This window comes from Wolffia australiana, chromosome 13, assembly GCF_029677425.1.
Source record: "Wolffia australiana isolate 7733 chromosome 13, ASM2967742v1".
Classification (NCBI taxonomy): domain Eukaryota; kingdom Viridiplantae; phylum Streptophyta; class Magnoliopsida; order Alismatales; family Araceae; genus Wolffia; species Wolffia australiana.
This window is the reverse complement of record NC_135847.1, coordinates 2,595,069-2,620,361: the sequence shown is the minus strand read 5'-3', so window position 1 is coordinate 2,620,361 and position 25,293 is coordinate 2,595,069. Positions and strand designations below refer to the sequence as shown.

Genomic DNA, 25,293 nt, shown 5'->3' with positions numbered 1-25,293 from the left:
TAGTCCCACTCAAAAAGAGAAAGAGAAAGCAATATTTGATCTTATCAACACGCAAACATACAGAACATACAATTATTACGATGATGGTGGTAGAGCTAGTGGGAGAAGGAGACTCGGTGTGCTATCTTGGCTCCTCTTCCTTCGGCGATGTAGAGACCCACATGGTGCATCAGATCCTAAACATTCCAAAAACTACTACCCGTTAACCATGCTGTTGCGTGTTTATTTATCTAATCTTGGGCTTAATAAACAGGATTAGGATAGGGAGAGATGATTAGAATAGACCTGGGGATGGCCGGGGCCGAAGGTGGCGCAGCCTCTGAAGTAGACGACGATGTCCTCGAGCGGCGCCGCCAGGCCAACGTTGCACGCTGCCAGCGTCGTCGCGACGAAGTCGAGCACGCAAATGTCTGTGCAGATGCCCAACACCAGAATCTGTGAAACCCAACATATAAATAATTGACACCTTATATTACGATAATCTAAATAAATGACACCCTTATCGAGAAGAAAGATAGATATCTCACCACTTTAATCTGCTTGGTTTTCACCCATTCCGTGAACGCGTTCAAGTCGTCCTCCTTGTTCGATCCGATGAACCCGTCGATGCATGATTTTCGCCTCAGCGACACGTTCTCCGGCCCTTCCAGCCACTTCAACTCTGCGTTTCCATGGATGTTTACTAAGATGCATACATGGATGGATAGTTTCAAAGATGCATGGATGGATAGTCTCAAAGATGCATGGATGGATGGCTAGATTGTTACGAAGATGCGAGGATGGAACAAGCTAAAGGATTAGGATTTTATCTTCTCAAGCCCAATTCCCAAATTGCCAATCTGGGATAAAGCCAATAAAATTGGTAGGAGTTTTAAAACGAATTGTCCAGTCTCTCTGGCTTTAAGTTGGAAAGTTAATATCTATCCATTCAGCAAAGAAAAATTCAAATGAGAATTGTCAGCTGGATGCATCCCGTGTTACACAAGCATGTGCTAAGTTGTGAGGTAAAGATGAATCAAAATACTCTCATTTAAAGGATTCAGAATGGAGATGTATTCATTGTAGAATTTCAGAGTATTTATGCAATAAGATGGATGAAGAAATAGAAAAATAAAAAACATTACCTCTCTCTATTTGGCTTTAAAACAGTTGTCGATTTCATCTTTCCAGTAATCACTAACATGGGCCTGCAACTTCAAGACTTCATGGCTATCTTGAGAAAGGCGAGACTGCTCTTGAACTACCTACGTAATAGGTGTCGACGGAGTTGACCAGGAGACAATCAAACTGTTTTACACGTTCTGGCATTGTGCCATTGCTGCCCGCAACTAGAGCAAGTGACACCCCTCTGCTTCTTTTTACTTTGCAGCTGCTCTGCCATGCTTATGTAGCGCTTGTTCCCTATTTTGGGTCGTCCTTTGCAGCGAGCTTTCAAAGGATTTCTAACAATATCTTCCTCTAATTCAGATAACGCACGGTGCAATGTCTGTAGGTTTCTTTCAATAGTTTCACCCAAAACATTCATTGATGCCTTGTACAACTGAAATGTGCTCTTGGTTCCAATTGAACGGTGTAAAATGGGCTTCGTCAGAGCCGTTAGTTCAGACAGACGTTGATCTTCGGTCATTCCTTGTGTAGCCCTGACTTCAGAGCTGGGTCGCGTAGCCAGTGCAGTATCGATGAAGACAGACTGAATATCCACAGTTTCACAGACCTTTTTGCAGCGCCGATTAAACATTGAGACATGGCATGATAATATGTTATTGTGGCGAAAACAACACAGAATGTGTCTGCATACAATACTGAGCCAAATTGCCTTCCTACAGGAGCACGTACTTTGCTCAACGGAGCCAATGGATATCCTCACAACACGAAATTTGTTTGGAAAGTCTTTGTGACTGATCAGGAAATATCCCTCATCTTTGGAATCATCTACAACACAGGTATATGAAAGCGACATTCCTGATTCAGCTTTGAGAAGAACCTGGGCATAATTTGTCAGTATATGAAGAGCGTCATTAGTTAGAGGATCCATTGATGCTGGGGCAAACTTGGTGGAAAGCCTAGCTTGGGACAACTTCTCTCGCGATCGTGTTTCGACTGCATCGAAACCATCAATAATGCGCAATAGAGACGAATTCGACAATAACGCGGATTTGATCTGATAGTTGACCATCTCCTGGCGTTGCGAGAAGACACACCTGTGACGAAGTTGTTATGGGTGTAGGCGAATGCCCACTACTTCTTTTTTCCCTCGAGAACTCGAAGATACGATTCTGCCGCTTGCCATTTTGACTTCAATGTTGAAAATTCCATCTCGAATTCATCAACATCTTCAATGGAGCCGACCCTCCAGAAATCATTCATGAATCCGCTGAGATTGGCGCTCAAAGAGCTAGCTAGGACACCAGTGATATTCTGGAAAATGTGGAATCTGCACAGTAGATGGATTGTATTGGGCCAAATATCCTTAATAGCTCGGGCCAATTCCATATCGCCATCTATAAACAAGACGATGGGATCGAGATTCGTATATGATCAAAATTGTTGAAGAGCCCAAGATTAGGACTCAAATTGCTCATTGGACAAAAGACAACCAGCAGTCAATATTGTTAAACCGTGGTTATCGATCACTGTGAACAACACCAGAGGCATGCCAAAGCGATTCGTGTTGTATGTAGCATCGATTTCTAAAACATCTTTGAACTGCACATACTTCTCTTTACCATTAGGTGAAATCCAGAAAACTCTCACCAGGCGAAGTGTGTCATCGTTCAATTGGAAATCGAAGGACCAACCATGATTGGACTTCTCTTTCAATAATTTGACAAAGTCGTTAGTCTCGTGAGCTCTGCTAGAAGATATTTGTAACGAATTCTGAACGTCTCTTATTGTCCACGTAACTGCAACATCTCGGAAATGCTCCTGCTCTATCAATGTCTTGATTTGAGAGCAACTGAGCATGCCAAGTTCGTTGAACTCCAGCATTTTTGTTTTGACTTCGTCAGGAATGAAGCGATTTTGAGGCATTTGGGCTAATTCAACTTCAGTAAAAAGATCGTGATTGTGCTGATTATTTATCTGATACACTTCATATACACTTTAACCGCAGCTTAATTACGAATGGACATTGACATTTCAATTGCCTCTTCTCTCTTTGGAACTCTGTAGAAACTGAGGACTGCTTCGTTGATGCCTGACCACCGCGAAAACAAAGAAACCTAATGAATTTCAAGTGCTTGGAACTCTTCTGACCAAGGGGGGCAGTTGGCGTACTCGGTACGCTTCTCACGTGCTTGCTCGAGTGTTTCAAAGACATCTCCAACGGATACTTTCTGAATTTCTACAGAAGCCAAAATCAAGTTTCTACAACTGTTCAAACTCCTTAGAACACCACTAGATGATGCAGGCCAAGCATGAGCAATTGACGATTCGACGACAGGAGCAACATCTAATACTCCCGTGCCAGCACTTGCATCTTCAGATATCGTAGCAACCCCAACTTCAGCACCCTTCATTGCCGTTATTTGGCACTACAGTTAAGGGAACAAGAGTACAAAATGGGTATTACGATGGTTCAGTTCATGCTCTATCGAATGGTTGACAAAATACTGGCTTCTATCAAACGGAACAAAGTTGATCCATGTTTTATCTGTTACAAAACTTTCTGACTGTCAATACATATCATGTAGCATGGCATCAATGTAAATCCGCAAATCCACTTTCATGCTGCAAGTTTATGTAATGATACTTAATCATGTTTGCCTAAGATTGTAGCCCCATTTCACCAAATTTTTGTACTTGAAGAAAAAGGCGAGCAGGGTAAAGATACAAAGGCAAGAAAAGAAATTTTCAGACAAAGAATAAAAAACAGCACAAGGGAGGGCTCGATTTACAGATGAATGTATCTACAGTCTCCGTCAACTCAGTGAAATCAGCACTAAAGAAAGCATTCATACAAAGCAGTGTGAAAGAGCAGGCAAACATTTAAAGCAATGAAGCGGTAGTGTGCGCAATATTAACAGCGAAAGGGAGAAGGAGATAACTAGAGAGAGGGAGAAGGAGATAGTATTGACAGCGAAGATCGTCTAAGCAACCCCAGATATCCATAGCTAGATAGATAGACAGATAACTAGAGAGAGGGAGAAGGAGATGGTATTGACAGCAAAGATCATCTAAGCAAGAAGGTGAACCATATTTTTTCGGCAAAATATCGAGTCTCTGCCGAAGAAGGTGAACCAGACTCCACAAGTTTGCAGAAAATTTCTCCGGGTGAAGATGCCTCCTTGGAAATTCGAATGACGTAATTGACCACTACGGGTTCAGAGTAACCCATAAGCGACATCAGTTGATCTGACACCCACTCCTTCAACAGCTTATCATCTGATGCCATTTTTTCCTTTGGTTGCTGGCCTTCTCCGGTCACTTGAAGCAATTAGGGAGATCGTATCTCATTTAAAGCATAGGTCAAATATTCATATGAGTCGGGAGCAGAACCCTTATGATTCCACCATGAGAGGAATGCAACTGGAAAAATCGATCAGAAGAAGAGCCCCACTCGCTGCCCAGCGCTACCGAAGCTCTTCCCTCCCTTCTTTTGAAGGATGGTAGAAGTATCGATGTTGTGAATGAAGACAGTATCACTTCAGATTTATCTGTTATAACCAAGGTTTATCGGTTGATTCTCATAGTGGCATCACCCATATATGCAATATTCTGTCACATAGCTTTCCACCGTATACACAAAAAATGCAAGAACAATTGTAAGATTCATGCTTTCACACAGGATCAAACTCAGGTATGACCTGGACCAAGAAACAGCTACTGCCAGAGCCATAAATCAAAAGCGGGTGCCAACAACAAGCTGTCTGGTTGTCTGACTGCAAAGAAAACTAGAAAGAAGGTGGTGACTCCAGGTTGCCCAAGCAACGGAACGTTTTAACCCACACACATCAAGATAAACTCCCTCTCCTTTAACTTGGACACTTTTTCAAAAGATGTTTTGTTGGACCGCATCCTTTTATTGGTGGTAGTGAGCCACAAATTACAAGTGGCCCCACTGCCCGTCTTTTTGTCCTGTTTCTTTTGGTAAGTTCGGACCACCTAACTTTAGACTGTTGGGCCTGGCTGGCTTTCCTGTATTCTGGTTAAATACCAGAATGGTGCACGAGTGAACATGATTTTGTCTCTTTCTTTTCTACCCTAAATCTTGAGCATCATTTCCTCTGGAGAAGAGCTCGGTTTTTTCTGTCAGATACGTCTTTAATCTGAAGCTGCATTTTTGGGTCACATCAGAAGAAATCAAGTTCTTTCAAAAAGAATCAGAGGAAATAAAGTTGTAACTCATCCCTGAGTCTACCAAGTTAGTGACCTATCGTGTACCTAGAGTTCTCTTAGACTTTGCATGCTCAAAGCAGGAATAGGAGATACAAGAAGCGGAAATTTGTCCATCAATGATAGAGTGCTTGATTGGGTTCAGAAGACCAAAAGTATTATAATCCTCTTAAAAATTCAGGCTAATGATTACTGCTGGATCTCATATCAGCTTGCAACGGCCCAAGGTTAATATCTGATTACCAATGAAAGAATCAAAATTCCAAGATACTTACAGAGTCAAGAAGATGAGAGCTTTACTTACAGAGTCAGCATTTAAAAGCCTTCGGTCTGCAGCCCTTCTGCATCGGCCTTATCCTCTGAGCCCAGCACAAGAGATGGGCAAGGAAAATCACCAAGCCATTAGAATCCGGATACTTTCTCTCCCAATTTAGTATCCCCCAACTATGGTTAGGATCCCCAACCTTCGTCCAGCGGTAATTCAGTCTTTTGTCAATAGATAAGTGCCTTTTAAATATATGGAGCCCTTCAGAGGGCCACGAGTGCAGATCCAGGCCTGTTGTCATTAGGTTTCTTCTGTCTTCATCTCTACTTTTCTCTACCTTTTCCTTCCAAGAGCCTTCTTTGATAGGAATCTACCCCAAGATCTCTAACAGTAAGTAATTCTTATTATCTGATTGATCTTCCAACTTCTCTTTCTCTAGAAGAAAGACGATCCATTAACCGGCATGAATTTGAGACCTGGGATTGTACATATTTACCAAAGTCAAACATCTGCTTCTTTCTTTGTTCAGGTTACAGTGGGCAACCAACACCGTAACCCCTTCCCTACTGGACAAGGGAGCCTCTGAACCTGAAGGTTTGCGTGACATGGTACCTTGATATCATTGTCTGGTTCTTCAAAACACATTATTGCTAAATATTCTCAATAGAGTGATAATAAAAGTTCAAGAATAAGTCAGTGATCCTTTTGACCTCAAGAATGGCGAGAGTGTTGGATCGACTTTTACATTAATGTCATAGTTCAGACATCTCCTTAAGGTAGTATCATAGAGCCATCTACTTTGTTCATTAAAATTTATGTACAGCTGATGACATTTGCCTCTGATTTTTATGCGGTTAGTATATTGTTGACAATTCACCTCACTACCCCTTCTTCTAAGAGGCAGAGGATCAACGAGCAAAAGGTCTGTTAGAATCCGGTGACTGCTATGCATTAGCTGTTCCTCAGAAAAAAGAGGTAACAACATTAAAAGGATCAAATTTGTCTTGTTCCAGAGATCCATCAACAACAAGCATTCCTGTATTCTATCTTATCATAAGAGTATTATCCAACAATGTCTGTGGTCAACAAGAAATGGAGGTGAGATAGCGGAGATATATTCAGATGCGGATCACGATAGGTTTATTGCGGATAGGCAATCAACTTAAGGTTCCAATGAATTCATTGGAGGAAAAATTACGGAGTAGTTAAAATCAAAGGGTTGTAGCATGTTGCAGCGCAGAAGTAGAATTCAGGTCTACGGCCCATGGCATGTGTGAAGCTCTGCGGATCAAAGACTGTTAGAGGAGTTGAGACGATATTCTCAGAAAAGTATTAAGCTGTACTGTGAAAATCAGTCACCAATAGCCATTGCTCAGAATCCCCTTCGACACAACAGGACCATACACATCCATATAGATTATCAAATTATCCATAAAAATTGAAACTGAAGTTATTGAACCTGTGTTCATCAGATCAGCATGAAAGCCAGCTGACATCTTTATAAAGAAGCTACCAGGCCCACTGTTTTAGTACTTGGTGGCCAAGTTGGGCATCATTGATGTCAGCTAGTGACAGATTTCCTTGCCAGATACAACTTCCCCTGGAAGCACTTATGCTAGAGTTATTTACGAGCTAGGGTTCGAGGAAAACAACATTCTATTCTTCCTCACATGGTATGTCCCCATATTTCTAGGGTTACAAGTAGGAATGAAGATTATTTAGGATCCTAGAAGTTCTTGAGGATTCTAGAGGATTCAACTACAAGATCCAAGAAGATTTAGTGCCGGAATAAAAGAAAATTAAAACAAAGGATTCTTCTGCTATCAATTAATATCCAAAACCAACTTGCTGGGGTTGTCAGTCATGAGAGTTCTTATATTATTTTATGTTATGTTTATTGTGGGTCACGTATTACAAGTTTCACACACCTTTATTTTTATGTTATGTTGCAAGTGGACCACATTTGTATGAGTGGCCCACATGACTTACGTTTTAAATAACTTACTCACATGTGGAGAATAAGATACTTAGTAAAGTGGGTGTTGACCAATTTATATGCAAGGTGGTATTTAAACCAGCCTCAACCACAGATCAGAGTGAGCTCTAGACTGATCAACATTCAGAGGGAGTTTGCGGCGATTGTAGGAGAAAAGGGAAATAAAAAGGCTTCATCACTTCTGAGACAAACTTCTGGAAATAATGCGCAGGGTAACAGCTGCACATTTGTAACCTAGCAACATAAAACAAATTCACCCGCTCAGAAGAGCAAACCACAAAAAAGGCAGAAACGACAATTGCTCTTAACTCTTGCATCAAGTTGGAGCTGGTTTAAATACCATCATTACAAGTTAGTGGGCCAAAGCCCACTAATCTGGAGTCACTTATTCTCCCACTTGAGAATAAGTGACTAAAAGACAAGTCAGGTGAGTCACTTGTAAGTCATTGATAAGATCCTGAGGGTTCTTACCATGGAAGGTGGGAACATAGGCGGACAAGCAGTATGATCGTCGTCAGTAACTCAGGAGGTGGGAAGCAATTCATTGATAAGATTCACTTGTAAGTCATTGATAAGATTCTCACCGTCGTTGAGGATGGCAATGATCAGCATCAGGACGGTGAGCATAAAACCAAGCTGTAATATTCGGGAAATAAAATGAAAATCAGCATATTAACGATTATAAAAATCACGAAAGACCTTGTTCCTATGTTCACATGCTTACCACAATACGAATCGTGATGGAGACCGCGTAAATCTACAAGAGGAGAGAGCACTAAGCTTAAGCCCACTCTCCTGTGATTGTGGAAGCCAGAAACTCTCCTAAGAAATAAAAAAACAAACAACCCATGAAGAAAAAACGATGGAATATTGCCGGAGACAAATCGTTGGTGACGGACCTTCGTTCTTTCTCTTCACGGGATTCTGTGAACTGCCTTCCGCCACTTCCGCTCTCTGGGTCCTCCGAAGCAGCCAAGGAAGCCAGAGGATGGATCGATCAGGGAGGACGGCTCGAACGCCTTCACGGAATGGCCGTGGCGTTGGATTGTTTGCGGATTTGGATTGTATGCGCTGAAGGGGCTTTCCCGAGGATCGCCGGAATCTTGAAAATCTTGGAGGATCAAGAGAGATCGCCGGGAGGATCGCCGGAGGGTCGCCGGGAAGAGAGCTTGCCCCAAAGAAAATGAAAGGGGCGAGAGAGAGCTCGAAGGAAGAGGAGCGCCAAAAAAAATTTTGAAAAATGAGAAATGAGGGCAAGCCCGTGTTTTTTTTCCGACGTGTCCCGGTTGCCCGTGTAGCGGGGTCCTTGTGAGAATGCTATTTAAGTTTTTCATAAATCTGAAAACCTAGTTGTAGGCTTGGGTCAGTAAAATTCTTACCTAGTCAATTCTCAATTAAATATAAAGGTGAATTAGGATGAAAATACTCTCCATTTGGGAACTTTTTATCTCTGAGAGAACCAGGCAATATTTCCCAATCTTTTTCATTTCCTTTCATCATAAAAGTTCACATAGCGATCGTTATACGTGTATTCCTTTCATAAGTTGATAAGGGTTATAGCTTTAAACTTGACTAATGCTACAGTCTCCCTTTACATCATTTTAAGTAGGGAAGCCATGGAGAAGAGGAAAACCCACCTTCGTTTGTTGTCTTTTTAATTTAGATTAATAGTTCATTAAATATTTTGGGTTAACCTTTATAAATATTTTGCTTTAAATAATTTTATCTTTTAAGGAACACTTTTTAGAATTTGATTTCTTTCAAGTTCAAATTTATATTCTAATTAACTAATAAATTTGTAAATAGATTATATTTTTATGCATCTAAATAATTATTCCGGTACTTTTATAGTTTTAAATGTTACCATACAATCCAATTCTCCAAACATTTCTGAATTTTATGGAAGTTTTTTAACTTGTTCTCAAGATTTTTTCTAAATATATCCAGGAATATTTGCAATACACTATTGTATGGATCTGTCTATTGTATTAAACTATCTATCGATTTATACCTCCATCTATCTAAATATCTATCTATTTAGTTATCTATATATACCCATCTATCCATCCATCTATATATCTATCTGTCCATCCATCTGTCTGTTCAATGAGCATAATAACGAAACTTGCCCTTGTAAAAATAAGGGGTTTGCTTAACCATAAGTAAACAAGCTTGAGGTGTTCTCAATCGTCGAAGCCTCTAAAGCCTGAGGTGATCTCAATCGGAGATGCCTCTAGGTGTTCTCAATCAGTGAAGCCTCTGAGGTGTTCTCTATCGGCGAAGCCTCCATTGCCTTTGTTGAGGTGTTCTCAATCGGTGAAGCCTCCTTGGACTAAGCTGACGAGTTCTCAATCGGCGAAGACTCCAAGTAGTGAGCTTAGGATTTCTCAATCGGTGAAGCCTCACAGCCAATCCTTGCTCTCTCATTTATAATTTAAACTTTTATAATATAATATATTTAAACTTATTACCTTTTACTCTAACTCCTATATATATATATATATATCACGTATCCATCTGTGTATATATCTATCTGTCTATCCATCTATCTACCTTTTGAGATAAGAAGGTGCACTCACATGTGAAGCCACAGTCTAGAATCTCAGCTACTTGATGAAAGGTGATTCACGGGCAGCAACAAGTGAGGCAGTCTGAGACCAAGAACAAGATTATCTTGAGGACAATGAAGTCATCATTTAGGAGAAAGTACACTCAAGAAAATAGCACATCCTTCAGAAAAAAGTTTATGAACTTTTAGATACATCACGGAATGAAAAACGAGGAAGCTCTTTCATATAGTTTGAACAATATAAGAATACTAATGAGAGAGCTCTTCAACAATAAAAAAGATATGATTTATTTGTAAAAGAGTAAGTTTGAATTATAAGTTATAGACAAGAAGGCTAATAAAGGATGATTAATAAATTATCTTTCAACAATATTACAGGAATGTAGGTCAAAGAGCCCATAATTATGAACTGTTGGATTATTTCATGGTAAAAATAGTGGGATCAAAGTACGGCACCACCATTTGCAATGCTATTAGAGTACTGATCATGTGTTTGGACATCAAATTATCCAGAAGAAAAGCATTATCTAATCCTACTTACATGCTAAGTATGACTGATCTTGTTTGTGTGGAGACACTAAGGATAGATGGTAGGTGTCTTTGGAGAAAGAGTTCGTTGAATTTATCTATATGAATTCCTGAATGATATTATACCTAAATGTTAATCAAGTTGATTCATGTCACGGTTTTATAATTGATATGTTGACTTGAAACACCAAGGACATCTTGTGGATGGATAACTATACGTTGATTACAACTTACGAGTCTCTAACCATGGGATTCAAACAAGTCTTTGCTTGGAAATGTTCAGAAACACATGGAGTTGATTGAGTAGTCAAGACAGGATCACCTACCTTTGATATAAGAGGAGATTGAATAAAGGAAGATGATGCATAGTTTGACCAGGGTAATGAGGATATCGGAGAAGGCTTTCTCCAACAATCCCCATTACGCATCAGTACTAATTGATGATATATGGGTTTGACAATTTACCATAATTTAAGTCTTGGAGTCTCATCCGGATGAAATATTATAAATGTAAGTAACCGATGACAATAAATTTTCCACGAAAGAGTTCAAACATTACTATTTATCTTCCAGGACACGAGGTATAGTTTGGTAGGCCACAGGCTAGAAACTTAACCTATCAATTGGGTTAAACCAAACCTTAATTAATCAATATATATGTTGATATAATTAATTAATAAGGTTGGATAATAGTTGTTATTGGGCCACTAAATTAACTAGAATGATACATGGGCCAAAAGGGTTATACACATAAGATTATACATGCATTGATGGATGTAATTTTACTTAATGAATTTTAATGAAAAATCTTAAGTGAACTAAAAATTGAGAAGGGGACCAATTTTAGGCACCTAGGCCAGCCAGAGCTAAGCACACCCCAGAAGAGGGTCTTCATGGTGAGAGGATCTACAAGAGCTTCAAGAAGAGTTGGAGAAGAATACGTGGAGATCCACGAGCACCTTCATCGTGTGGATACTTTTAGAGGCCAAACATGTGAATGGCTCCATAAAAATCTCCAAGGGAGCGATTCAAAGGTGGAACAAGTTTCCCACAATGTACACATGATGTGTACTATTTTAGAGATCAATTTAGAATTGATCGTCATTTCTGTTCCTTGAAAAAATAGTTTTCTAGCCCTTCAATCAAATCATCAGAACCCAACAATACAATCTATAGAGAGTAGAAACCTATGCCCTCATGTTTTTGTAAGAATCATGTGAATTTATTAAATAAATAGGAAGTTTCTTTATTTCAACATTCAAATCCATGAGTTTCGTGCATATAAGATTGATCCAGTCAGAAACTAGAATAAATTGGTATTTCAAACTGACATATGATCAAGATCCTTTATTTATATAGTGTACTAGAAGATATATCAATTCAAATTTTATCATATCTATTGTTTCTCATTACTCTTCTCCCATGTAGTATGAAGACATTTATCATAAAACTTGGGAGGTCAAAAGACCTTTGGTTTTCCAGTCATTTAGACTATCTGATTCATGTCCACGTGTGAGCTCAACTCCCAATTGCTTGCTACTAAGTTTGATATTAAATCCTTAATACTTTAATCTCTATAAGAACCAAGCCCTCTTGCATAACTACATGGGTATTGGTTGTCTCTTGACACATTCATAGTTTATAAATGTTTTCTATTGATTTATTCCAGACTACATTCTCATACATAATAAATCATTAAAGTAGGTTTAGTTTCAAATTTACTGTCAATATTTTTTCTTTACTACCTATAGATCGGGCAAAACTTAATTTTTATATGTATTTTATATATATATTCCCTGAAGCAGTCTATTGGGTGTATGAAGGATAAGTCTACTGTTTTTTGAGATATAATATTGGAGAAGAGAATGGTACGCCAAGTGGGAAAGGATAAATAATATTAAAGCCTTGTATGCTTTTGTGAGTAAAAACTAAAATCATGAAACTGCTTAAGGCTATTTTATTCTATGGAATTTTGCATAGTCCTGTGGTATGTCCTATCCAAGTGATGTTTTAGTAGTCTAGAATAATGCAAAAATAAAATGATAAGGGATAAAGGATCAAAACTAAAGTATCTCTCTTGCGTATAGCATACTGTATTGCGAGAACTATATTCAGTCACAAAGGATGATCACTAACCTTTGTCATTCATGGATTCAATTTTAGAGATTTAGTAAATACCTTGATTGACTGTCACTTGATGAATATCACCTTACCCATGATCTACGTAAAACCTTACCCATGATCGGCCATCACTTGCGCTGATGTTCTCAAATCTAGAACACCCTTGGTGGAAGAGAGATATGGCCATCATGGCCACCATCATGTCATCTATGAGTGATGAAGTTTTATACGTCATTCAAAACTTTGTGACTGCCCAAGACGCATGGCACACACTCAACCATGAACTCTTCTCCAGCTCAAAGTCAAGAGTAATGGAGCTCCTGAATAGCCTCTTCAATTTATGATCAGGTACATAAAACCTAAATCACTCATTAAATAGACTCCTTCCACAAATCAAACTAAAAAAATTTAAAAAAAATTTAATTCGTGTTCACTAATTTGGAATTCTTCAAATTTCACACACTTAATTATCCCCAAGATCACGCACCAAACACAGACAGAAAAACCTCTCCAAAAAATCCAATAAATAGCAGAGAAAAGTCCAAAAACTGAATCATGATTGAAATACCCCTTCCACAAATTAAAATAAAACCAAGAGAACTCATCGAATAGATACTAAAAAATATGAATTAGTGTTCACTACATTTGTAATTCCTCAAAAATATTAAATATAATCATGCCCAACATCACACATCAAACACACACAGAAAAACCTCTCCAAAAAATCAGTTAAATTACAGAGAAAAGTCCGAAAAGAGAATCATGACTAAAATACCCCTTCCACAAATTAAACTAAAACCAAAAGAACTCATCGAATAGATACCAAAAAATATGAATTAGTGTTCACTAATTTGCAATTCCTCAAATTTCTTAAAATTTAATCATGCCCAAGATCACTCATCAAATAAAATCAGAAAAACCTCTCTAATCACAAAAAAACCAGTACATGGTAGAAATAAGTTCAAAATGCATCATGACTGAAATACTCCTTTCAGAAATTAAACTAAGACCATGTGAACTCATCAAATAGATAAGATAAAAATGTGATTTAATGCTCACTGATTTGCAATTCCTCAAATTTCTTATAATATAATCATGCTCAAGATCACTCAATAAATACGAACAGAAAAAACTCTGATCATAAAAGAGCAAATAAATAGTAGAACTAAGTTCACAAATGTATCATGACTGAGATACTCCTTCCAGAAACAAAACTAAAACCAAGAGCACTCATCAAATAGACAAGAAAAAAAATGTGATTTAATGTTCACTAATTTGCAATTCCTCAAATTTCTTAAAATATAATCATGCCCAAGATCACTCATCAAATGCAAACAGAAAAACCTCTCTGATCACAAAAAAAACCAATAAATACCAGAAAGAAGTTCACAAATGCATCATGACTGAGATATTCCTTCCAGAAACAAAACTAAAACCAAGCGAACTCATCAAATAGCTAAGAAAAAAATGTGAATTAGTGTTCACTAATTTGCAATTCTTCAGATTTAACCAACATTAAATAAACAAATACTACCACAAACCCTTCATAAACCCTTTCTCAAGTTAAGATAGGCCGCCACAGCAGAGCTCACCTCCATCACCATGGCCGCTTCCATGGTGCTACGTCTGAGCTCTTCCTGCCCACCATCCACTCTTCTTCTCTTTCGCAGCTTACCCACCAAAGCCTTCTCCTTGGCCATGGACTCTGCCCTTCTACGGCTCCCAACAGAGCTAAACCGAAGCTCCACCGCCATTTTTCTAAGGCGACGGAGCTTTTCAAGCGCCATTGAAGGCCGCCCTCGTCTCCTTAGCTTCTGTTCTAGCTCTACCCAGGTGGGTCTTGAAGAAAATGATGAGAAAAGCCCCCAACAACGGTGGCCCGAGTGGGATAACTTCCTCGAAATGCTCAAGAACAAGGGCCATTACGCGGAAGAAGCTGCGAATTCGGACTTCAACCGGCTGAAGAACGCTTGCCTTTCCTTTGCCAGAGAGCGATTTGATCTGCTCAGGTTCCGGGATTATCTCGTCTTCCCTTGTCTTTGATTTCTCAATTTAGCGGTTGAATTTTTTTTTTTTTTTTTGGTTTCCAGTTTCTGATCGATGATAAACTGCTCAGGTCGCTTCCTGTTGTTGATATACAAGCTATTGTGGAGTATGGATGTCCTACTGTTCATAGAAAGCCTACCAATTCAGGAAAGAGACTCCGAGCCTTCGTCTTGCTCAATGAAAGCGATGTAAGTGATTATAATTTGTTCCATCGATATGGGTAGAGAGAAATGGGCGGTAAACTTTAATCCTGATGTATTTGGGAGAAGCATGTTGAGTAACAATTAAATGATACAGAGAGATGAAGGTTGATGATCTAATAGATGTGATTTTCTTTAAAAAAGATCACATAGATGTGATGACTAACGGATTTATGTAATATGGAAGAGGGAGATGATCATGATGGTCGCATTTTGATATTCTTGATTTTCCAGTTTTTTTTTCACTTCTTGGGTCCATGTCGGTCGAATGGGAATATAAGTTTCTTATAATTGATCCCTTACGATGTGATTGAAGTTCTTGCTTTTTTAAGTCCTTGGAAGCCTTAGCGCACAGAATTCTTAAAGAGGGATAAATTGAGGAGGGAGAGAGAACCTTTGTTTGATATAGACTGAGACACTGAAAGAGAGAGGGGGAGCAAAACTGTGTGCATTAGAGAGAGAGGCAGAGAGATAGATAGATAGATAGAGAGATGGAGAAAGAAACTGTGTATGAGAGAGAGACGGAGAGAAATAAATTGAGAAAGAAGAAGATGGAAGGAGAAACTGTGCGTGTACAATAGAGAAAAATTGCAGAAGAGGAAGATGGAGAGAGAGACTGATTGTTTGAGAGAGATAAATTGCCAAAGATGAAGATGCAGAGAGAGACTCTGCGTGTGCTAGAGATAAACTGAGGAAGAGAGTGAGAAAAACTGTGAGAGAGGCAGAGAGGGAGAGAGAAACTTTGCGTGATAGTGAGAGATAGAGAGAGAGAGAGAGAGAGAGAGAGAGAGAGAGGGGGAGAGAGAGAGAGAGAGAGAGAGAGAGAGAGAGAGTCACAACTCAGGTTCGGATGACAAACGCAATGAGATGGAACCCAATCCATCATCAGTCACCCAGACTGACCCTGGAGCACACACGCATTATTGAATGGAAGGCCATTTTCAGGTTTGTGGGAGCTGCAGCCTGCGGGGCGCCTGCGACAGAGCTAATGCAAAACTAAACAATGAGGAAGGAGCCAGAACAGTTGATGTTATTCGAATCATTCTCTACTATGCAGTTGATCCAAATCTCCTCTTACGTTTCGACGCCTCTCAAAGACGCTCTATTGAAGGGTCCATCCGTGCGCTCCTCTCCAAGTTGACTGAATTAAGCGACACCCCAGTTGATACATCTCTTCTGGAAGAAGTTAAGGCGGCCCCACCTCAGGATCAACCACAAAAGTCAAAGATAAATTCAAAGTCAACTTTACGGAGCGGGTCCAGAGGTCGCTCTTTGGATGTGGAGATGAAGCGGGGAGACTGGGTATGCTCCAAGTAGGTTTGACTTTCATTTCTGAAATCCAGCTAAAATTTAATTTTCTTTTATTCATACGTTATTAATTTGTACAATTTTGAATGATTCAATTCTTGTTAGATGATGTTTACAATCCTGGGTTATAATTAGGATCCAGTGGGAAATTTGAATGGGAATGCTTCCAGAAATTTCTGAAAATAGAAATTTCATCCAAGAGCACAATCCAAGAGATGGATGGAATCGAGATTGGCCAGAGTAAAAGAGAAGAGATAGAAGAAACAAGAAATCCCTGCGAGAGTCAAGAGGATCTCTCTCCTTTGGCAGAAGCTGCCACTTCGTTCTTGAAACAAGAAATCCCCATGCCTGCCTCGCTTCTGCTTCGTTTATGTATAATAGATTTCCCTCTTGCCACTTCAGATATTCAGATCCACATGGGCCTGGTTGGTAACATGTGTTGGGTGGCGCCTTCTCTTTTTTTTGGCATGATAGGTTCTAGGGAAAACCTCATCAGATGATAGTGACTTTTTGTGCTATGCTCTGTGGCTTTCTATCCCTCTATAAGGGTTGGGAATCTAGTGTTTAGGTGAGTTTATATTTTCTCTCTTCATTGACTGTCCGCTGCCCTTTCCTTCTCCATCCTCTCTGCCTTCTCTCTCTAGGTTACGCATTCTATCTCCTTTTTTAGGTGTTCAACAAAGGTGCATGGTTCTTTATTTCTTATTTTACCCTTTTAGTTTCTTGACGCATTTTTTTAAAATGGTCTAGATTTCTTAGTTTTTTTTTATTTTTTATAAAACTTTATCTGCGTTATTCCTCTTTCCATTCTGTTACCAAAATGTGTTTTTTTTCCGATTTGGACATTTGATGAAGAAAGTTTCATTGTAAAATTAGAAAGTGTGCGTCAGAGAGAAAAAGGGAGACTGGAAGATGGAAGAGTCAGTGGAAGAAGATACAAGTAAACTGATACAACCTTGGTATCAAAGATGAATCTAATGCAATGAATTATCAATATCCAAATTGGGAATGTAGATCTTGACAACACAATTGACAGAATTAAGAGATAGACTGGAGTCGATCCCGACGGCTCCCCTTCCTGGGGAGCTCCTTCGTGATCTTGGCGGTCCTCCGCAAAGGCTGGACTCCTCCCTCCAAGTCGCACGGCAGGGCAGCGCTTGCAGCTCCTCCCTCCAGATCAGCTGTAACAGCTTCTTGCACAAGAAAACAATGTGTCCTCATACCTGGGTGTACCCCTTTATTTATAGATCCCGCTGGGGGGGGGTCACTTACGCTGGTCAACTGTCCGTTGACCAGATCTGAACCTCCTCCTTCCGTATGTCTTTGAATAGCGTCTATCATAAACTCATGAGAGGGAGAAGACGAGAACTAGAAGCAAAAGATTCAATGAGGATCACCCCTCAGGGATAACTTGTTTTTCGTCGAGACATAATTGGAGAATTCATCTTCATTCCCCCCCAAGATTTATGTTCAATAAATAGATATGAAAGTTTTAGAGGCTTGAATGACGAAAAATGCTCTTCCCTCTCAGGGTCTTAACCAAGTCCACTGTAATCGTTATGTATCATTATCATTCTGGCAAAGCCAAATGACCAGGATGATGATGACTCATCATCGTCATGGTCATCATAATGCTGGATGCCTAGAGATAATCAAGAGATAAAGAGAGTCAAAGGTAAGGAAAAAAAATTATAAAAGTTACATTCGAAATCCGTTGTTATTGTCATCTTCATCGTTCTTGTCATCCTTGCACAGAAAAATGATGAGGATGATGATGGCTCATCATCGTTCTCTCATCATGGACTTCAAGGATGCTGAACACCACACCCAACTTTGCATGAACAAGTTTTTAAAATTATTTCATCTGTGTCCTGATGAGGTTGAATCATTAGAGAATTATGCCATATTCAATCAGCAGAAAAAATGTTTGCTCGATATTTTAGATGTCAGAGTAACTGGGTAAAATGGGGTCTGATCTGTTTCGATCGCAGGTGCAATTTCTTGAACTTTTCCCGAAATTTAAAGTGCATGGAGTGCGGGTTTGATGGCCCCAAGAAAGTTGACTCATCTGAAGTCGAGATGAAGAAGGGCGACTGGACTTGCCCTGAGTACTTTTTCTCTCTTTATGTTTCGCTCATGTCCCATTCATTGTTTTAGTCATTCTTCTTCTTATCCTTCTTCTTCTCGTCGTGCATAGTGATGAAGGAAAGCAGCTGGATTTGCATAGAATACCTCCCCTCGTTTGCTGGATTTCTCTCCATCCATGGACTCGACCTTGTCCTGGCCAACCTTAGCATTGAAACCTCTCTGTTTCTACTTCTTTCTCCTCTTCTTTTCTACATGCTCCTGAGGATTAAAATACCAAAGGCTGAGCTTCCTGATTTCTCGCTATGTGTCTCTCTTTCTACATCTCCCTCCTATTCTCACATCAGCAACTCAGTCAGAGCATCCCAATTTCTCTCTCTCTCTCTCTCTCTCGCCTACTTTTCTCCTCTTCCTTCTCACATCTGCAACATAGGCTGATCATCCCAATTTCTCTCTTTCTAGCCACTTCTCTTTCCTCTCCCTTACCTCGCAGTTAGCTACTCATCATGAATATCCTCTCTTTCTCTTTAGGCTATCTAGCTTCTCTCCAACTCGTTGTCAACTACTTAGCCTGAATGTCCTAAAACCCTCCTCTCTCTCTCTAGACTCTCCATCCTCTCCTGCCACTCCCCATAATCAGTGACTTATCCTTTATATCCTTTTCTTTTCGAACCCACCTTACCCATGCTGCGCATGTCACCCAACACTTAAATGAACACAGAGTAATCTCTCTCGAGTTTGCTTCTCTCTGGTGCATCATCATCATCATCATCATCATCGTCGTCGTCGTCATCGTCATCATCGTTAAGTTTTATTCTTTGTTCCTCATCTCCATCATTGTTTTTTCAGGTGCCAGTTCATGAACTTTTCCCGTAACCGAGAATGCCGGCGCTGCCAACATGAGCGACCTCCCAGGGAGCTTAACCCTGGAGAGTGGGAGTGCCCCTCGTGAGATTACTTTAGGATTTTCGCTTTCATCATCATCATTTTCATAGTCTTTCTTTATCAGCATTATCATTATCATGATGTTCTTAACTTTCATCTTTCCATGGTCGCCATCTTTTTATGTCTTTTTCATCACCTTTCACTTGTAATTATCATCCCTCTTCATCCAATCTTTATTTCTTAGCATAATCTTCATCATGATTGTCATATTTGACTTCCTCATTGTTTTTATCGTATTCATCACCATCTTCTTTTTCTGTTTCTCATCCGCATAATCACTGTCACCATCTTCTTCTGAATGGTTTTACATACAATCATCATCATTATCACCAGCTTATTTTTCTGTTTCTTTAGCTGCTTCATCACCTTCATCATCTTCTCTTTCTTCATCTTTATCCTTGAATTTGTTTCAGCCTCAACCATGATCATCATTTTTTCGTCTGGCCTTTCCTGGCTAAAGTCTTATTTCATTACCTGGCTGTCGCTGTTGTCATCATCATCAGCATCCTTGTCCTTGTTATCATCATCGTCATTGTCATCATCATCATCATTGTTTGTGCCTCTGCAGGTGTGACTTCCTGAACTACAGGAGGAACATGACTTGCCTCAAATGCCGACATGAACGCCCCGAAGAGCTGCAGACTGCAGAGTCTGATTCCACTGGGCAGCACACATGGAAGAGGCCTGCTCTTCGCTGATAAACCTCGGCCTATTTCTGTGGTGGGCCATCGCTTCCATTATGACCTTCATATCAAGTTTATTTATGCTTAGGAAGTATTGTGTTCCAGAATTAAGATGATGAAATCAGGTTCTAGAGAGAGAAAATTTTGTACAGATGATTTTTTTCTTGTCAAGAATTTATTTAAATTAAGGAGTCAGAGAGGATAAGGTCTGTATCTATACATTGTGTGTGTGTGAGTGAGAGAGAGAGAGATCCCTCATTAGCCCATTATCTTTGTTCTCTTGGAAACTGTAGCAAATAAAGCTTATCAAATGAACAATTATTTATCATAATTTAATTCTGTAACCCAGTTTGACAGAGGGATATACGGAAATTTGTGTGGGGCCAATTTAATTTTGATAATTTTTTGTGAAAAAATGAGAAGAAAAAAAAAACGATGTTAGATATCAACGTGTAGTTGACAAACAAAAGGCAAGCAGTTCAGCTAAGTTATAATGTAATAAAAAAAAATCAAAATTATATAGCTCCTAGACCCATCAAAGTGAGATACCTCAAAGGTGCTGGATAACTTACCAAGAATATCTTGTAATAATGTAATCGAAGAATATTTCAATAATCATAAGTCAAATATGGAATCTTATAAAAAAAAATGAGGACCAACTGGGTGCCAGAGACAGCTCAAGTGCTTCCTGATTTCAAAGGGTTGCCTAGTTTTGGAGATGAGATGAGATAGTGGGTGCACACAACACTCTTACCAACAGTTCATACAACACTTGACATTGGTGGGTTAGAATGTTGTTGTTTGAGTTCATCTCAAATCCCTATATTTGAGATATACTTGCTGTGAGTAGAATTCATCTTGAGTAGGTCTCCTCTTCCTTTCATGTTTGCAATCATTTACTTTATTTCTTTAGATTTTTTCTCTTTACTTGGATCATTGAGGATAAATGAGAGGGTCTCCTCTGGGCAGATGCAACCCATGTCACCAAGATTTCAGAATAAGATGGAGGCTCTTCTGGATAGGAACAGGAAATGTGCATTATAATCAGGCTCTTCTGAATCTTCATGAGAATGAGTCTCATTGAGAGAGGCTCAATGACTTGAACAAGAGAATAATAAGAGATAGAATGGCTGAATCATCAAGCCACATAATTTTTTTTTTGAGTGGGTTTATGGTTTCTCCCATCAACGAAGTCACATTTATGTGTAATTAATGAACATATTTTGAGCCATGAAGAAACTTCTTTGAAGAGTCTTTGTCACAACTATAACAGTTTAAGAATTAAAATCACATCTCCAAGGAACGGGACATAAATGATAACATGCACTGCATGGCAAATCACAGGATTAATTTGTGATATATAGATCGAGATAAGTATACAGCATGTATGTTATCACTAATTTATCAGGACATCATGCACATAACTGTACGACATTTCTTTGACAAATTTAGTAAAAATGATATATTTCACACAATGACCCTAGTTTGAAGATCAAACAGTCCACTTATAATTCGATAGGCCATGAAAATTCGGCTTGATTAATTTTGATCTCGGCTCTAAATGATGTGAGGATGGACTACTCCCAAACAGTCTGCCTTTGAGTTGACTCGTCTAAAGAATTTAAAACACAGTAAAAAATGACATCGAATACCAACAGTATTGATCATTAAAGATGATTCCCAACATATATGTGCGTGTGTTTTTTCCAAGTTGGCATAGACTCGGTCATACTAGCAGACATTCAGTCAAGAGAGAGAGATGACTTATCTTCAGATGGATTGAGATCAGCACAAAATTCTCACAGAGGCAGCAAGCACTACAGGACACCGTCGATGAGAAGGCGGATTCCCAGTGAGGCAGTGCAGAGAAGCAGACCCACCAGTGCCAGAAAGTTGAGTCCCCTGCAACCACATCAGAGATCAGGCCTTCTCTCTCTAACTCCCTCTTTCTCTATCATTCTCTCTCTATCATTCTCTCTCTAACATTCTCTCTCTATGACTCACCCAATCTTGTTGCGGTTCTCAGGGACACCAGTGGAGTAGCCTGAGAAGTAGAAGAAGCGGGCGATGGTGTAGACCACCCCCAGCGAGGCGGCCAAGACGGGGTGTTGCAGGCCGCCAAGTACCAGCGTTGTCAAGAACACAGGCATGGCCTCAATTGAGTTCTGGTGCCCTCTCTGCACAAGAATAATAGCAAGAGGAAGAAGAAGCTGATGATCTAGAAGGATCTAGAAGAAGAGAAAACTAATAATGATGATAATAAAAATAAAAAGAATAGGAAGAGGAATCAGGTAAGGGGGAGAAACTAGAAGCATCTAGAAAGAGGAAAACAAATACTGATGAGAATTAGAAGAAAAAGAATAAGAAGAGGAAGGAGGAAAAGGAGGAGAAGCTACAAGCATCTAGAAGAAGAGGAAACTAATAATGATGATAATTAGAAAAAGAATAACAATAGAAAGGAGGAAAAGGAGGAGAAGCTAGAAACATCTAGAAAAAAGAAAACTAATAATGATGATAATTAGAAAGAGGAAAAGGAGAAGAACCTGGAAGCATCTAGAAGAACAGAGTAATGATAATGATAATTAAACGAAGATGAAGGAAAATGAGAGGAATCTAGAAGCATTTTGAAGAAGCGAATAATAATAATGATAGTTAGAAAAAGAAGAAGAAGAAGAAGAAAATGAAGACGAATAAGAATTAGAAGGAAAGGGAGGAGAATCTAATAGCATCTAGAAGAAGAGGATGATAACAATGATGATAATTAGAAGAAAAGCATTTTGAAGAAGAAGAAAAAAGGAGTATTTAGAGGCATCTAGAAAAAGAGAATAATAATAATTAGAAGAAGAAGGAAAAGGAGTATAATTTAGAAGCATTTAGAAGAAGAGAATAATAATAGTAATAATAATAACATCATAACAAAAAATAAGATTAATAAAAATGTATAAATAACTTAATAATATGAAGAAGAAGGAAGAGAAGAATCTAAAAGCATCTAGAAGAATGAGAAGAAGAAGAAGGTGGAATATCTAGAAGCATTTAGAAAAAGAAAATGGAGAAGAAGAAGGGAAGAATATAGAAGCATCCAGAAGAAAAGAAAAAGAAGAAGAAAGAGAAAGTGATAGCCCACCTGGATGCAATTGAAGAGCTTGGCATCCTTGTTCTCAGATTCAAGCGCGTACAGATTTGGGTATTGCACCTTGTACCTGTCATCATCATCACATCTTCCATCATTTTCATCATTTTAGAGAGAGATATAGAGATAAAAGGATAGATGGGTGTCGAGAGACAGAGAGATGCAAAGATACATGGGTATTGAGGCAGGATATACGTGGATAGAGAGAGAGAATAGATGGGTGGAGAGATAGATAGAGATAAGATGATACATGGGTGGAGAGATAGAAAGAAATAAAATGATACATGGGTGGAGAGATAGAAAGAAATAAAATGATACATGGGTGGATAGATAGATAGAGATAAGATGATACATGGGTGGAGAGATAGAAAGAATAAGATGATACTTGGGTGGGGAGATAGATAGAGATAAGATGATACATGGATGGAGAGATAGATAGAGATAAGATGACACATGGGTGGAGATATATATAGAAAATAAGATACATGGTTGGAAACATAGATATAGAAAATTAGATACATGGTAGAGCCATATAGAGACAGAAATAGAGATAGAGATAAAGATATGAGGATACATGAGTGGAGAGAAGGATACATGGGTGGAGAGTTAGATAAGGAGAGGACACATGGGTGGAGAGAAACAGAGATAGATACAAGATGATACATTGGTGTAGGATAGATAAAGATAAGAGGACACATGGGTGGAGAAAAATAGAGATAGATACAAGATGATACATGGGTGGAGAGAGAGATAAAGATAAGAGGACAAATAGGTGGGAAAAAAACAGAGATAGATACAAGATGATACATGGGTGGAGAGATAGATAAAGATAAGAAGATACATGGGTAGAGAAAAATAGAGATAGATACAAGATGATACATGGGTGGAGAGATAGATAAAGATAAGAGGATACATGGGTAGAGAAAAATAGAGATATATACAAGATGATACATGGGTGGAGAGATAAATAAAGACAAGAGGATACATGGGTAGAGAAAAATAGAGATAAAAGAGGATATATGGGCGGAGAGATAGACGAAGATAAGAGGATACATGGGTGGAGAGAGACATAGAGACATGGGTAGATGGAGAAGGGGATACATGGAGAGAGAGAGAGAGATAGAGAGAGATGGACCTTTTGCGGGCTCGGCCGACCTGAATGGCCATCCAGAAGTTGAGAAGAGCGTAGAGAAAGACGACGAGAGCAACGTAGCCAAACTCTCTGGGCAGCGCCGGCGCCATCGCTGCTTCTTTCTTCTTTCCCCTCAATCAACTTTCGATCTTTCTTCTGATGGTTATCCTACTCACCGTGGTTAGAGAGAGAAGAGGAAGAAGCTGGCCTTTGAAATGACAGATGGCCGCAAGAGAGAGAGAGAGACATATATATATATATATATATATATATATATAGAGAGAGAGAGAGAGAGAGAGAGAGAGAGAGAGAGAGAGAGAGGAGTGCATGGGTGGTACAAGTTACTAGAAAATGCTTAAAGTTTGCTGTTGAAAATCAATGGAAGGAAAAAGACCCATACTTTTGTTTGAATTTTCTTTTAAAGTATTAAAACCCAGAAAAATTTTAACAGTTGTTGCTATAGTGCAGGGACGCAGATGGGAAATTTTTTCTTCCCGGGGCAAAAAAATCGTCCCATGCAAGGGTATGGATGAAATTCGGGACGAAAATTTGTCCTAGGAACTACCAGACGGGATGGCTTTCGTCCCGTAGGACAAAAAAACCGTCCGTACGAACGAATCTAGACAAAAATTGCCGGATTCACATGTGACGGTTGAGATGTAGCCACGTGGCGTCGTTATGATAATCTGCATCAAAGTCACTGTATTTTTATGTGTGCAAACTGACGCCACCCAGAAATACTTGTACATATGTCCCTTTGCATTATTTCTCCTCTGTATTTCCCTAAAAAATTAGAAAAATCTATATTAATATATTATAAATATAAAATGGGTTTTTTTCCCGTCCGGGACGAGGGACAGGATGGTTTTCACCCCAGACGGGAAGAAAATTCGTCCCGGGAAGACTGGACAGGATAGTTTTCGTATCGTCGGAAAAAATATTTGCCCC

General features: G+C 39.2%; 3 protein-coding genes across 4 annotated transcripts; 1 reads left to right on the top strand and 2 right to left on the bottom strand.

Moving 5' to 3' along the window:
* Nucleotides 1-18: 18 nt before the first annotated feature.
* Nucleotides 19-8,875, bottom strand: LOC144711226 (nicotinamidase 1-like). 2 transcript variants are annotated; one of them, XR_013583503.1, is made up of 7 exons: nucleotides 8,495-8,875; nucleotides 8,320-8,417; nucleotides 8,180-8,231; nucleotides 1,125-3,652; nucleotides 528-661; nucleotides 286-435; nucleotides 19-176 (listed from the first exon to the last, which is right to left on the bottom strand). XR_013583503.1 is itself a non-coding variant. In XM_078585157.1 (6 exons), exons 3-6 carry the CDS (start codon nucleotides 8,220-8,222, stop codon nucleotides 96-98), a joined length of 408 nt encoding a protein of 135 aa, XP_078441283.1. In that variant the 5' UTR covers nucleotides 8,223-8,231; nucleotides 8,320-8,417; nucleotides 8,495-8,869; the 3' UTR covers nucleotides 19-95. The 2 variants fall into 2 exon arrangements, 1 of the variants encoding a protein (XP_078441283.1); XM_078585157.1 differs by lacking the exon at nucleotides 1,125-3,652 and having other exon boundaries at nucleotides 8,495-8,869.
* Nucleotides 8,876-14,378: 5,503 nt separating this feature from the next.
* LOC144711017 (uncharacterized) lies at nucleotides 14,379-20,264 on the top strand. Its single transcript, XM_078584911.1, has 6 exons — nucleotides 14,379-14,822; nucleotides 14,930-15,047; nucleotides 16,005-16,372; nucleotides 18,359-18,475; nucleotides 19,302-19,400; nucleotides 19,966-20,264. Exons 1-6 carry the CDS (start codon nucleotides 14,416-14,418, stop codon nucleotides 20,093-20,095), a joined length of 1,239 nt encoding a protein of 412 aa, XP_078441037.1. The 5' UTR covers nucleotides 14,379-14,415; the 3' UTR covers nucleotides 20,096-20,264.
* A 1,455-nt stretch (nucleotides 20,265-21,719) lies between these two features.
* On the bottom strand, nucleotides 21,720-24,579 carry LOC144711018 (uncharacterized). The gene is made up of 4 exons (XM_078584912.1): nucleotides 24,349-24,579; nucleotides 23,208-23,283; nucleotides 22,085-22,257; nucleotides 21,720-21,982 (listed from the first exon to the last, which is right to left on the bottom strand). The coding sequence occupies exons 1-4, from the start codon at nucleotides 24,453-24,455 to the stop codon at nucleotides 21,898-21,900; spliced, it is 441 nt and encodes a 146-aa protein (XP_078441038.1). The 5' UTR covers nucleotides 24,456-24,579; the 3' UTR covers nucleotides 21,720-21,897.
* Nucleotides 24,580-25,293: the final 714 nt, after the last annotated feature.

What these genes read in the sequence shown, in the direction of transcription:
- LOC144711226 (XM_078585157.1), bottom strand. Translation starts at nt 8,222, where the DNA reads ATGCTCACCGTCCTGATGCTGATCATTGCCATCCTCAACGACG. An exon ending in CATTGCCATCCTCAACGACG is followed by an intron (nt 662 to 8,179) that starts GTGAGAATCTTA and finishes ATGGAAACGCAG; the next exon opens with AGTTGAAGTGGCTGGAAGGG. An exon ending in TCGGCCCCGGCCATCCCCAG is followed by an intron (nt 177 to 285) that starts GTCTATTCTAAT and finishes TGGAATGTTTAG; the next exon opens with GATCTGATGCACCATGTGGG.
- LOC144711017 (XM_078584911.1), top strand. Translation starts at nt 14,416, where the DNA reads ATGGCCGCTTCCATGGTGCTACGTCTGAGCTCTTCCTGCCCACCATCC. An exon ending in TCTTGCTCAATGAAAGCGAT is followed by an intron (nt 15,048 to 16,004) that starts GTAAGTGATTAT and finishes GGCCATTTTCAG; the next exon opens with GTTTGTGGGAGCTGCAGCCT. An exon ending in GGAGAGTGGGAGTGCCCCTC is followed by an intron (nt 19,401 to 19,965) that starts GTGAGATTACTT and finishes GTGCCTCTGCAG; the next exon opens with GTGTGACTTCCTGAACTACA.
- LOC144711018 (XM_078584912.1), bottom strand. Translation starts at nt 24,455, where the DNA reads ATGGCGCCGGCGCTGCCCAGAGAGTTTGGCTACGTTGCTCTCGTCGTC. An exon ending in GTCGGCCGAGCCCGCAAAAG is followed by an intron (nt 23,284 to 24,348) that starts GTCCATCTCTCT and finishes TGATGATGACAG; the next exon opens with GTACAAGGTGCAATACCCAA. An exon ending in GAGAACCGCAACAAGATTGG is followed by an intron (nt 21,983 to 22,084) that starts GTGAGTCATAGA and finishes ATGTGGTTGCAG; the next exon opens with GGGACTCAACTTTCTGGCAC.